General features: G+C 42.7%; 1 protein-coding gene across 3 annotated transcripts; it reads left to right on the top strand.

The window, feature by feature from the left end:
* The first annotated feature begins 691 nt into the window (after positions 1-691).
* LOC121921950 (zinc finger and SCAN domain-containing protein 31-like) lies at positions 692-13123 on the top strand. 3 transcript variants are annotated; one of them, XM_042450726.1, is made up of 4 exons: positions 692-905; positions 2597-3522; positions 7205-7283; positions 10510-13123. In XM_042450726.1, exons 2-4 carry the CDS (start codon positions 2809-2811, stop codon positions 11247-11249), a joined length of 1533 nt encoding a protein of 510 aa, XP_042306660.1. In that variant the 5' UTR covers positions 692-905; positions 2597-2808; the 3' UTR covers positions 11250-13123. The 3 variants fall into 3 exon arrangements, with proteins under 3 accessions (XP_042306660.1, XP_042306659.1, XP_042306661.1); XM_042450725.1 differs by lacking the exon at positions 692-905 and adding an exon at positions 957-1406; XM_042450727.1 differs by lacking the exon at positions 692-905 and adding an exon at positions 1449-1556.
* The last annotated feature ends 1370 nt before the right edge of the window (positions 13124-14493 follow it).

Raw genomic sequence — 14493 nt, 5'->3', positions numbered from 1 at the left:
TTGCTGACTTCTTTCCTTTAATAGAAATTGAATATTTTTTTTTAAATTACACCATTTGAAAAAAAAATCAAATCTTAGCAAATTTTCACTTAAACCATGTGAAATTATGTACTTTTAAACACATTCTGCAATATGTATTATTATATTGTAATTGAAAGGTATAGTTTTAATTTGGCTAGTTGTTTTACATTCCCAAACACACTACAGAAATAATCCAGTTTGAGGTGGCTCAAATTGCCCTGAGAACCCTGGGAACCGTCTTTGATTGTGGCTCCAGAGGCCTCTGACAAATGTCTCACAAAACTACAGTTCCCAGAATTCCTCAGCACTGAGCCAGGGCAGTTATAGAGCTCTCAGGCCAGATTATTTCTGCAGTGTGTTTTAGACCTCTGTCACAACTATTGCCATTACATTCAGTGATGTGTGTGTGTGTGTGATTTGCACTCTTTGCACCTGGGTCTGTTTTGGCAAGACTCCTAAAGTTTTTCTTCTTCTTAGCAGAACTGCATCTCCCATCATCCCCAGCCCACCTAGGAGGGGGGATCATGGGAGTTGCAGTCCGGGTGCCACCCCTAAGGCTGTATCTGGAGAGATTTATATTTTTGGGCTCTCAATGGGTTAATCCCATAGAGCTGCAGGGAGGCTAGAGAGGAGCCTGTTGTTTTTTGGGGGGAGGCTGCCAAAGGTGCAAAGTCCCCATTCTTTTCCTTTTCCGCCTTCTTCTTCTTCTTCTTCACCCTCCATTCCGTCTCCTTCTCCCTCTTTCTTGGGCAGAAAGTGGGGTCCCTCTCTCCTTTTCCCCTTCCTCCCCATTGATCTCCCCACAACTCCACATCTGGGCAAGGCATGGCCTTTGCAGCTGCAGCCCAAGGTCCAAGGGAGGCTGGAAGTCTGGGAGGGCTCAAGTGAGTACAAAATAAAATAAATTACATTAATCATAATAAATTAATAATGATGATGATGATGATGCAGATGATTTTTTTTTCAACTTTGCAAAATGCCAATGACTGATAAAGAAAGACAGATCAAGAAGACTGGTGAAAGAATGGAAGGAGGGAAGTCCCCAGGTGGGAATATTGAAGTGAGGAAAAATATGATTTGATGATGATGATGATTGTGCAGATTTTTCAGTTGTTTAAAGACAAAGACAGACCAAGAAAACTGAAGGCAAGGGCTGGGGAAGGAAGGCAAGGGAGGAAATCCCCAAGTAGGAGTTTTGAAGTGAGTAAAAAAACAACACCAAGTCAATAATAATTTATGATGAAGAAGATGACGATGATAATGATCATAATAATGCAATTTTGCAATGCCAAACACAAACTAAGAGAGAAAGACAGATCAAGAAGACTGAAGGCAGGGACTGAGGAAGGAAGGGAGAGGAAAAGTCACCAGCTGGGATTTATGAAGTGAGTAAAATAATAACAATAATATTGATGATGGTGGTGCAGAGTTTTCAGGTTCGATGCCAAAGACTGACAGAGAGACAAACTGAGAAGATTAAAGCCTGGAACTGAGGAAGGGAGGGAGGGGAAAATTCCCCAGCTGGGAATGTTGAAGTGAGTAATAATAATAATAATAATAATAATAATAATATTAATACAGATTTTTTTTTTCAGTTTTGCAATGCCAAGGATAGAGAGGGAAAGACAAACCAAGAAGATTGAAGGAAGGGAGGAAAAAAGGAAGGGACTGGGAATTGATGAAGTGTGTAAAAATAACTAAATAATAATAATAATGCAGATTTTTCAATTTTTCAGTACCAAAGAGTGAGAGAGGGAAAGACAGACCAAGAAGATAGAAAGCAAGGACTGGCATAATAAAATGGTGTCCCTTATATCGAATGACAAAATCAGTGTTTGCTTTTTGGAATGTGTAAATGTGTATGCGTGCATGCCCGTGCGCTTGTATACAGTGGTCCCTCCACATTCTCTGGGGTTAAGGGTGAAGGACTCCCATGAATATGGAAAAAACACAAATAAAAGAAATCCTATTATTTTTACCTAAGAGAACACCTCTCTAGGGATCTCCAGTGCCACTCTATGGTCAACATCTGCCAGAAGTTCACCATAGAATCATGCTGGAGGACCTATAAATGCCTAAAGAATTGTTTTCTCTAAGACCTTCCAGATTCTCCAACATAATTGTATGCTCAACTTCTGGCAGAGTTGCGTTGGAGGACCTAGAGATTCCTAGAGAAAACATATTAATCAATGCTGCAAATAATCAAATCTGCAAAAGTCAAAGCTACAAATGTGGAGGGACAATGGTATATAATATTTTTATTATTTTTATTTATTATTTTATTATATATATATACATACACATATATATACACACACACACACACACACACACACAATGACAAAATGAAGGTTTGTTTTTTGGAGTGTGTGTGTGTATGTGTGTGTGTGTGTGTGTGTATATATATATATATATATATATACACACACACAGTATATAATATTTTCAAGCCATGGATGTTTGAATCCATGCATAAGGATCCGTGGATTCAGAGAGCTGACTGTATTGAGTTGAGAGAAAGCCAAGCTATTGATCCTCTTTCTTTCTTTCTTTCTTTCTTCCCCCCCCCCCCCAGATGTTTTTTGATGACCCCTTGCTTACTGGAGTCCATAAGAATTGGTACCTTTGCCTCCAGATGCCCTCACTGTAGGTCTGAGCGCTTTCACTGACCGCAACTGGGATCTCAGCACAAGGCCGGAGACCAAGCAGCACTTGGTCATCCTGAGTGACAACCTGCCAGCCGGGGAGTAATTCGAACCTAGGCCTGAGATGGGATAAGGCCACTTTATGGCCTCCAAGAAAGCAGTTTTAAAAGAGGGGAGCGCGTCGTCCAGCTTCCGTCTTCAGTTCCAGGCTGTGCGAGAACCGAGGGTGAAAATGGAAGAGAAAGTCCTGGCCTGCACCAAGCCAGCCGAGGGGGCGAGAAAGGGCCCTCGTGGCATCCCGGCCGAGGGTGCCAGGGAGTTCCTGAGGCTGATGACACCTCAGCAGATTAAACAGGAACCAGACGAAGGCTTGGCCCAGCGTTGGGAAGCCCAATGGCAGGAATTCCTGAAAGTGGTCCAGTCTCCCCATACTGGCTGGGGGAACTCCTCGCTACCAGAACTCGTGGCTTTTAATAGCCCAAAGGGGCTCCACATGTCGGGTGGGATGGCCCAACAGACTTTAGCCTGGAAGGTGAAGGAAGAGGTCCTGGAGGAAGAGACTGCCAGTGCGGAAACGCAACGCCAGCGCTTCCGGCATTTCTGCTACCAGGAGGCGGAGGGCCCCCGAGAGGTCTGTGGCCGGCTCCGGGAACTCTGCCATCAGTGGCTGAAGCCTGAGAGGCACACCAAGGAGCAGATCCTGGAGGCGCTGATCCTGGAGCAGTTCCTGGCCATCCTGCCGCCAGAGATCCAGGGCTGTGTCCGAGAACGAGGCCCAGAGACCTGTGCCCAGGCGGTGGCCCTGGCCGAGGGCTTCTTGCTGAGGCAGCAGGAGGCTGAGAGACCCCGACAGCTGGTAAGGGTGGTTTGCAGTTTGCTTTTCTCCTTCACTTTTCCCACTGGATGATAAGCATCCTCTGTTTCCTTGGGGTGCATCTACACTAGAAATAATGCAGTTTGACACTACTTTAAGTTGCCATGGCTTCATCTTTGAATGCTAGTTCAGTGAGGCACCTGCATTTTCACCGGCAGTAAAGTTCCCCCCCACACACACACCTGTGAAATGGGTCTAAGGCTGCATTTGCAATGCAGAATTAATACAGTCAGACACAGCTTTAACTACCATGGCTGCATCCTGTGGGATTTATAGTTTGGTGTGGCACCAGCACCCTTAGGCAGAGAAGTCATTGCAGAACTACAAATCCCAGGATTCCATAGGATGGAGCTACAGCACCTAAAGTGGTGTCAAACTGCATTACGTGTGGTGTAACGGTTTGAGTGTTAGACTGCAGTAGGCCCTCCTTATCCATGGATTTTTTATCCACGAATTCAAGCATCCATGGCTTGAAAATACTGTAAAAAAGTATACATTCCAAATAGCAAACCTTGATTTTTCATTTTATATAAAGGACACCATTTTGCTATGCAGTTATATTTAATGGGACTTGAGCATCTATAAATTTTGTTATCCATGAGGGATCCTGGAACCAAACCTCAGCAGATAATAAGGACGCACTGTACAACTCTGCAGACCAGGGTTCAATTCCCAGCTCAGCCATGAAATCCACTGGGTGGCCTTGGGTCAGTCACACTCTGTCAGGCTCAGAGGAAGGCAATGGCAAACCTTCTCTAAACAAATCTTGCCATGAAACCCCCCATGATAGGTTCGCCTTAGGGTTGCCATAAAGCAGAAACAACTTGAAGGCACACAACAGCAAATAGATGCATCCTCTGAGAGAAAATTTTGGTACAGAACAGGGAAGCCACTAACTCTGAATGGGTTTGGATGCTAAGTACAGTGGGTCCTTGTTATCCACTGAGGTTTGGTTCCAGGATCTCCTGTGGATAATAAAATCTATGGATGCTTAAGTCTCATTAAATATAATGGCATAGCAAAATGGCGTACCTTATATTAAATGAAAAATCAAGGTTTGCTATTCGGAATGTATACTTTTTTCCAATATTTTCAAGCTGTGGATGCTTGAATCCACGGATAAAAAATCAGTGGATAAGGAGAACCAACTGTACAAGATAGGTGCTCTGGTGCTGCTGCTGCCGCCCAGATGCTTTGGACTACAACTCATCACGACCGCCGTTTGCAGGTTGCAAAGTTGCAATCCAAAACATCTGGAGGCAGAATTGGCTGGTTTAAACCTTGGTTAAAACCAAATGACTTTAAAAAAATCCTTTTTAAAATTGATTATTCATATATATTTTTAAAAGTCTGTCTATTATTATTACTTTCCAACTCTCTTACTGGAACAACAAAGGCTGTTTGTTTTTAACATTCTAACTTTTAACAGTTCATTGGCAGTTTTTCCTTGTTAAACCAGTATCCAGCGTCAGTGGTTTCTTTTCAATCGCTTTATTTTATAGCACAAGAAAGGCCCTTCAGAAACAAATCCTTCAATTAGATCAAAACAACTTGCTTTAAAAGAGCACTTGTTAAAAGAAGAATTATTATTTAGGCTAGTGGCCATGACATCAGAACTGCATTTTGCTGCTTAATTTTTTGATTTAGTGATATATTAGTGCAATCCTATGACCTTGGGCAAGTCACAAGCTTTTGGAGAAAGCAATGGTAAACCTCCTCGAAACTAATCATGCCCAGAAAACCACATGATAGGTTTACCTTAAGGTTGTCATAAGTCAGAAATGATTTGAAGGCACACACCACACACAAATTAATGTAAAAAACAAACACACACAAAACCTGGTTTTAAGAGAAAAACAAGTTTAAACAAAACAAAAACAAGCAACCAAGCTTTTTGGGGTTTTCTTTTGCCGAGAGGGGCTAAAGTACTTTTTCCCAACCCTGTCTAGAGAGCATTGGGTTGCTTATTTTATGACTTATTTATTATTGGATTGGTTCTCAGGATGTGTTTGCATATGGTATCTCCACCTTCAAGTCTCATATCCATTTGTGACAATCCTGTGAATTTCACAGGGTTTTCTTATAAGCTCTGTTGTTGTTGTTGTTGTTGCTGCTGCTGCTGTGTGCCTTCATCTTGTTTCCAACTTATGACAACCCTGTCACTGGGATTTCTTAGCAGAATTTGTTCAGAGGGCGTTTGCCTTTGCCTTCCTCTGAGGCTGATAGGATGTGACTTGTCCAAGGTCACCCAGCAGGTTTCCATACAGGGTTTTTCCTAGGCTAGGAATATTCAGAGGTGGTTTGCCATGCCTTTCCATGAATATAGCCTACAGCAACTTGGTTGTCTCCCATCCAAGTATTAGCCAGACCTGACTCTTAGCTTCCAACATCAGAGGAGATTTGGTGTCTTCAGGGTATTTGGGCTTGCACATCTCCACTGCACTGTTATATCAGTTTGATTCCATTATAACTGTCATGGCTCCATCCCGTGAAATTCTGGGATTTATATATTGCACTTAGAATACCCTGGAACAGAGGAAGGTAGCTGGTGGCTCCCTTATTAGCTGGATGGTAAATCTGGTCTAGATTTTTATCTGAATTTCAAAGGAGATGATGCTACGCACTATACAGTACTGCACCTTTGGCCAAATCATGAGCTTCAGACAGTCTAATAGAAACATTATATTAGTGGTGTAGGGGAACAGTCTTATCTCAGGATAACACTGCAGAAGTAAAGCAGTTTGACACCCCTTTAACTGCCATGACTCTATCCTACAGAATCCTAGGATTTATAGTTTGGTGAGGTATTCAATCTGGCCTGTGAGAGAGCTCTGGTGCCTCACCAGAATCCAAGTCCAAGGATTCTGTAAGATACAGTCGTGGCAGTTAAAAGGGGTCAAACTGCTTTACTTGTGCCTGCAGAAACACCATCCAGTGCCACCATTTTAATGTTAGGATCAAACTGGGAACAAATTAGGAGCTGGTGTGATCCCCGTGGTCATCTTAGTCTAACCCCTACTCTGCAGGGATCCACAGAAATCACATCCTATGAGGAACAGCTGAGGACGCTGGGTATGTTTAGCCTAGGCTGCATACACACCACAGAATTAATGCAGTTTGACCCCACTTTAATTGTCATGGTGCCATCCAAAAGACAGATGCTTGGGGAGCAGTGATGTCACCCTACAAAGGTGTCACCTAAAGCGGCACGCACCCCTCACACCCTGCTAGTGACGTCCCTGCTCTGCAGGAATCCAATTTCACCCGACTTTAATGGTCATGGCTTCATCCTACAGAATCTTGGGATTTGTAGTTTGGTTAGACTCTAGAACTCTTGGGCAGAGAAGGCTAAAGACCTTGCAAAATTATAAACACAGGATTCCATAGGATGGCACTACAACACTTAAAGTGGTGTCAAACCGCATTATTTCTACAGTGTGCATGTACTCTTAGTTTTGTGCTTGAATCTTAGTCTTCTCCTCATCTTTTTCATATCTCATTCAAAAGTTTAGCATTGTGTATTTGGCCCATAAATGTTTTTTACAGTGTTAAGAAAAAGAGAATTCCTGTTTTCGAATTAAGTGATTTAGTCTTTTGTCTCTTGTTTTGATTTTATATCATGTATTGATTGAAGCACAATGACAGTCTTTGTTTGCTATTTCAGATTCTGGATTCCTTCAAAGAAGTGACAGTGAATTTTCCAAGGATGCAACAGGTCTGCCTGAGTGCTTCTCGGAAGCAAGGTAAAGGAGGGGTTACATTGTTGTTTTTAAAAGTTCAATGAATTTATGGACACTTTGCCTCCTTCCTTTTGCACAGGGGTTAGCAATATATCTCAAGGTTCTGCAAAGATATAGCCATATGCCCTGCGGAGATGGGGAACATGTAGCTTTTGTGAGACATTTAGCCTTCTCTGTCAGAGAGCGCTGGTGCCACAATAAACTACAATTCCCATGATTCTTTAGTATGGAGCCAGGGCAATTAAACAGTCTCAAACTGAATGATTTCTCCAGTCTGATTTGGACCTTAGACAATAATCATCAAAGCAGGGACTGTCTTCTGATTGACCTTCATAAACTGCCTGGAGATTCTTTTTTTTTTTCCACCCCTGCTTTCCGTCAGAAGGCCAAAACAAAGATGCTACAAATCTCAGGCTGTAAATGTTTGGACCTCAACTCCCAGAAGTCCCTGCCAGCATGGTTACTGATCCGGGGTTATAGGAACTGTAGTTAAAAACATTCAGAGTGCTCAAGGTTCCACACTGTTGTTATTTGTCGTCGACTTGACTTCGACCTATGGCAGCCTTATGAATGAGGTACTCCCAAGAGCCTTGGTCATCAGCTGCCTTGCTCAGGTCTTGCAAACTCAGGCTGTGGCCATTGTTGTTATGTGCCTTCAAGTCGTTTCCAATTTATGGCAACCCTAGGGTGACCCTATCATAGGGTTTTCTTGGCAAGATTCTTTGGAGGGGTTTGCCTTTGCCATCCTCTGAGGCTGACAGCATGTGACTTGCCCAAGTAGGTATACATAGCTGGATGGGGATTTGAACCCTGGTCTCCAGAGTCATAGTCCAACACTAAGTGTAGCTACCTCGAGTGGATTTGGGGATTTATTTATTTATTGCCTGTTTTCAAGCCATGGAACCAACACTCAGACCTTGATTGAATCAAAATAGTTGAATCAACATAGTTACTTTGATTGAATTAAATCACCTTTAATGTGGTCTCCTTCTTTTCCTATTGCCTCCCACTTTGCCAAGCATACTAATGATAATGATAGCTATATTTCCGCCCCAGAGAGTCATATCATCGCACGACATGTCCAAAGCAAAACAACCTCAGTTTCATCATCTTAGCTTTCTAGGGAAATTTCAAGCTTGATTTGCTCTAGATCCCATTTATTTCTTTTTTTGGCAATCTACAATGTCTGTAGGACTCTTCTTCAGCACCACCTTTTAAATGAGTTATTTTTCTTCATATCCACTTTCTTCACTGTCCAGCTTTCACTACTAGATATAGAAATCTGAAATGTGGTGGCACAGACAATCCTAACTTTGATAATCATACATATCTCTATGCTTAAGGATGTCAGGTAGTTTCTTCCCAGCTGCCTTTCCAACTTGTAGTCTTTTTCCAATTTCTTGACTACAGTCTTCATTTTGATTAATGACTGAACCAAGGATGCATCTCTGCACTGCAGAAATAAAGTTGGTCCTGCAGGTGCCACACCAAATAACAAATCCCAGAATTCTAACAAGAAAAAGGTGACCTGGCAGAAGGTCTGGAAGAGCTGAGGGTTACAACAAACGAGTTTTGGAGGGCCATGTTTTGTCCACACTCTTCATAAAGATATTGCAGTTGGCCCTCTGTATCCATGGAGTCTGCATCCATGGATTCAAAATTAAATTAATAACAAATATTTTAAACTACATTTAAAAAAACATATCAACACATAATTTAAACTAGATTAAAGAGCTCCTAACATGTTGAAACTGCTTTAAAAGGGTGAAAGGGTTTAAAAACGATGTATGTGCTACTTTTAAGTCTTCTGAGGTCGCTAAAATGAGTACCCAGATTGTTGGGGGCAATTAGCTTACAGTTGTAAACCGCTGAGACATGGTTAATTCAGTATGAAATGGTATAGTTTTAACTTTTTAAATGGTCTTTTAAATTGCCTTCTTAGATAACTTTCATAGAATCATAGAGTTGGAAGAGACCACAAGGGCCATCCAGTTCAACCCCCTGCCATGCATTTCATTTTTTTTTTTTTTGGTCCTAAGTACAGTACCTTACATTTCTCTGTGTTGAAGTTCATTTTGTTAGCTTTGGCCCAGCTTTCTAATCTATTAAGGTCATTTTGAATTTTGATCCTGTCCTCTGGGGTATTAGCTATTCTTCCTAGTTTGCTGTCGTCTGCAGATTTGATAAGCATGTCTTCTATTCTTTCACGCATGTTATTAATAAAGATGTTGAATAGCACTGGGCCCAGGATAGAACCCTGTGGCACCCCACTTGTCACTTCTCTCCAGGATGAAGAGGAACCATTGCTGAGCACCCTTTGGGTTCGGCTAGTCAATTTGCACGTGCCATGCAAGAGTTATTTCGTCCTTCACTTATCTATGAAGTAGGGATGGCCTGTATCTATGCAGCATCTCTATAAGTGGATTACAGTAACATCCTTGTAGCATAGGAGCTAGTAGACAAACTGCTTTATATCCAAGTGAGTAGTCTTTTAACTAGAGTGATTGCAGTCTTAGTTATATTCCTGTACAGGATTCCTCTACAGAGCCACCACATGATCCAGACTGCTCACTTTTGTATCTCACTATCTTCTGGACTCAGGGTCGCAGATGGAGCCTGAATTTGGGAAGACTGTGTTTTTCTCCTGTGTGGCATGACACTCCCTCCTCTTATTGTTAGTAGCTTACTAGTCATCCAGTTGTGTGATTCACAGAGACTATGAAGAAAAAGGACAGGTTGCTTACCTGTAATTGTATTTCTTTGAGTGGCCATAAATGAAATTGCAAATCCCACCCATTCTCCCCTTGTCGTGTCCTGCCTGTGCTTAGATCCTGTTGCTTTGACATCCATGGAACTTAGGTGGGAAGCAAGGTGATAAGTCACTCAGAGAGTAGCTAAGGCTCCTGCCAAAATGCTTATGCAATAGCTTTAGAAGTTTCCAAAGATGCACACTGTGCAGGCACAGGATAAAGCAATTATGTGAATTCACAGATGACCACCCGAAGAACGACAGTTACAGACAAGCAACCTCTCCTTCCATTAAATGCAATAGCATAGTAAAATACTGCCCCCTAACATTAAATGTTAACATTTAATTAAATGGTTGAATGTATGGGTAAAGAATCCATGAATATGGAGAGCAATAAAATAATAATAATAATAATAATAATAATAATAATAATAATAATAGTGCTTGTTGTTGTTGTTGTTACCTCTCTTTTTCCATCAGGGGGCAGGCTGTTGAATGACCAGGAGAGGCAAGTTTTGGGGCAGCAGGAATACCTCGAACGAGAATCCTCCAGTGGAATGTTGCTTCCCAAACCTCGGGAGAATGTCTCCCAGCACCACGAGCCAGACAAGCCCTCCGAGAACCAGGTCCGGTCAGACCGTCTCCAGGGGATCCACCCCTCAAGGAGAGCTCCAGAGCCTGTCCCTTGCCGAGTGGGCTATGCAGACCTGGGTGAGATCCTCTTCCAAGGGCGGATGCAGGAGAGCCAGCGGCCAAAACGGTGTGTGGTCCTCCGCCGGCGGATCCATTCAGAGGAGCGGCTCTACAAGTGCCAGGACTGCCGGAAGAGTTTTGACCATCGCTCCCACTTCATCCGTCACAAGAAGATCCACACGGGAGAGAAACCCTTCCAGTGTGCTGATTGCGGCAAGAGCTTCAACCGCAACTCAAACCTCACCACCCATATGCGGACCCACACAGGGGAGAAGCCCTATACCTGTGCCGATTGCGGGAAGAGCTTCCGCTGGAGCTCAGATTTCATTGTCCATGAGCGGACCCACACAGGGGAGAAGCCCTACAGCTGCGGCGATTGCGGCAAGGCCTTTCGGCGCAGCTCCAACTTAACGGCTCATGAACGTACTCATCGGGGGGAGAAACCCTACAAGTGCTTGGACTGCGGGAAGAGCTTCACCCGGGGACTCTACCTGGTTGCTCACAAGAAAACCCACACAGGGGAATGATCAGGGTGGTTCCAGGGGTGAGGGGTTGGCAGAGTGAGAGGTAAAGAATGTCCCCTGTGTGACCATCTCCTCTCCCAATTAGGCTACTTTTGGGGTACAGGCAGAGGGCACATCACACCTCTGATATCCCAGCTGCACTTGCTATATTTCTCCAAAATTCCCCTCGTAGCAGGGGAAGGTTATGCCCCTTACTGCCCACTTACAGGCTTTCAAGTATTGGATTGGCTGCTGCAAAGAAGACACAGAAGGATGGACTGGAAAAGTCCAGTCCGGGAAGGCACTTCTGGCATTTGTTCGCACTACCTGCAGAGAACCGAGAGGTGTGCTGGAGTTATAGAAGCAATGTTGGATGGAAGCAGCATCTTTTTTCTCCCATCCGCTAAGACCCCACCTGCAGTGATCGAACAGGCTCTTCCAATCGACCTTGGTGTCACTGGTAGTAGATCGGCAAGGATTCCTTCCCCTCCAATTTATTTTAATAAAAGCGTCCTGTCCAAATGATATACTGCTGAAAAGAAGAAAGCTCAAAGAGTTATCAGGAATAGGTTTGTTTTTTTAAAGGAAGGCCTGCAAGTTCAGTTCTGGTACTCAGACACCAAGTCCTAGGGTTGGAAGACTTTTGTTCTAAATGTACAACGTTTTGCTCCTGGATCTCAGTGGGCAATGTCTGGTTTGTTGGCCTGGCTGTAAAATTGCCTTTCTTGGGCCTAAAATAGGCCAGAGGAGACTGGAAACATGGGGAAAATACCCTCTAGGCCGGGCCATTGGAGGGCATTCGGAGCAAGAAAAACTCTGATTTTTTTAATTATTGTTTTTAAAAAAATTTGCAGAGGGGGTGCAGCCTTTCAAGATTTCTTGGGAGGCCAGTGCATCCCTCTAACCCCTGCCAGTTGCTCACCCATGGATTGATGAAATAATAGATAATCCCACAAACCTGAAGTCTTCTCAGCCCAGGCTTAGCTCTCCTGTTTTTTGCACAGCAGCGTGTGACAGTTCAGTGTGACTCTTGATGAGGTTCTGTGTCTCTTGGCACCATCCAGGTGACATTGCCCCCCTGAAACCACAACAAAGCAAGACGACCTTTCTGTCCTTAGCAGCTGCCCTTATATCACGGCAGACTATTTTTTCACCTCTTCCAATGTTGTCTCCTCTGACTGACCATGGCTTTCCAAGTTCTTGGGCAGATGTCACTTTCCCATAATCTCTTGGGTGTTTTAATTTCTGAGTTTCAGCTCAGGTTGGGGAGATGAATTGTATCCATATTGCATACAGAGACCTATTTGATACCACTCTGTCTGTCATGGCTTCATCCTTTGCAGTCCTGGGATGTGTAGTTTGGTGAGAGACTTGTCTTTTATAACACATATAGAATCATGGAATTGGAAGAGAGCCCAAGGGCTATCTAGACCAACCCCCTGCCATGCAGGAAGACATCAAGCCATAATCAAAGTGGTATCCACAGTGGGTCCTGGAACCAAACTGCAGCGGATACAAAGGGCCCACTGTAACAGCTTACAAAATAAAGCCTGATCCAGTTTCAGCTAACTGATCATGACTATTATTATTTGTGATAGGTAAGATAGTAGAGCTTCCATGGGGAAAAGCAGTAGGCCTGTGAATACCAGGCAACAGAGACAGACAAAAGAAATGTAAAATTTCTGGACATTTTGAAGCTGGGGGGAAAACTTTTGAGAGAAATTGAAATACTCAACTTTTCAGAAAAGTGGAAAAAAACAACAGCATTAAGCTCTTTTACAGACAGAAAGTCACCAAATTGTTACTTTAGGAACATAAACTACATGATGTATAACTTGGTTTGATGTAAAAATAACTATGTTTGATATATTAAAAGTACTGTTTATTCCGAAGATAAATACAAGTAGAAATTTCTTTTCTTTTTCTTTAAGTAGATGGAGCAACAAGTTCCTGACTGAGCAATACCTGAAAGTCCTTGGTTTTGGCATTTTATGAAGAGCAGACAAATTATCCCCATAAAAACTAAAGATGTCACACCATCCATATTAATAAAGCAATAATTTTCCATACTGCCAACTGGATGTAGGGCACTAATTTCCCATAAAATGAACAAAGAAAAGGAAACCAAGACCAGGAATTGCAACGCTGTGAGATAACTGCTGTTGTAGTGGTTGTGTGCCTTAAGTTATTTCCGACTTAAGGCGATCTTAAAGCCAACCTATCAAGGGGTTTTCTTGGCAAGGTTTGTTCAGAGGAGGTTTACCATTGCCTTCCCCTGAAGCTGAGAGAAAGTGACTTGCCCAAGGTCACCCAGTGAGTTTTATGGCCAAGCTGGGAACTGAATCCTTGTCTCCAGAGTCCTAGTCCAACACCCAAAATAGTATGCTATGCTAGTCTTATCTAAAGTCTACCTTCCACATAATTTTTAGAAATAAATGTACCAACAGTTCCTCTTATTTATTCATCAGACCAAAAGAAAATTTTCCACAATCTATTTCTCATTTTTCTGGAGGAAAATAACTTTGGATGCATCTACGCTGTAGAAATAATTGCTCGACACCACTGCAAGCACTGTAGGTATAACCTGTGGAATCCTGGGATTCATAGTTTTATGACTTCCATAGTTTTACCACTAGTCTTCTCTGCCAAAGAGTGCAACAAACACTCTGCAAAAACAACAGATCCCAGGATTCTGTAGCATGGAGCCATGGTGGTGAAAGTGGTGTCAAACTGCATTATTTCTACCATGTAGATGCACTCTTTGAAAAACAGGATTTTCTTCTGGATTTTTATGCTATCATGGGGTTCTCCCAAACTGCCTCTTCTCTTTAAAAAGGTGATGCCCTTAAAAAAGAAAAACTAGGCCTGGGGTGGTATTAGCTTTTAAACATCCAAAAGAGAAGATGTTATATTTTTGGAATGGCCACTAATTTGGTTCTAAAACAGGACTAGGCATATCAAGGAAAGGAAACATTTCTTTATGGTGACAGGTCACTATGCTTAAACTGAAACCTCCAATATCACAGGCAGTATATTGATGTAGAAATATGCAGGTATAGCCCCCTACCCCTCAAATAATCTTTCTAAGTCCTAGGAGTTGAGTCTTTGGGCACCTTCTCCAAACTGGATTCTTAAATGCAGGCAGGATTTTTGGACTGCTTTTGCTGCATTCCAGGGTAGCTCTACCTGTCTGTAAAGCCTATGTAGACAATATTTATACATTGTATTTTTAAACACTTGCTCTTTCTTTCCTCTTCCTTCTTGCTCC

This window comes from Sceloporus undulatus, chromosome 2, assembly GCF_019175285.1.
Source record: "Sceloporus undulatus isolate JIND9_A2432 ecotype Alabama chromosome 2, SceUnd_v1.1, whole genome shotgun sequence".
NCBI lineage: Eukaryota > Metazoa > Chordata > Lepidosauria > Squamata > Phrynosomatidae > Sceloporus > Sceloporus undulatus.
The sequence above is the reverse complement of the archived record's forward strand: the minus strand, read 5'-3'. Positions and strand labels throughout refer to the sequence as shown.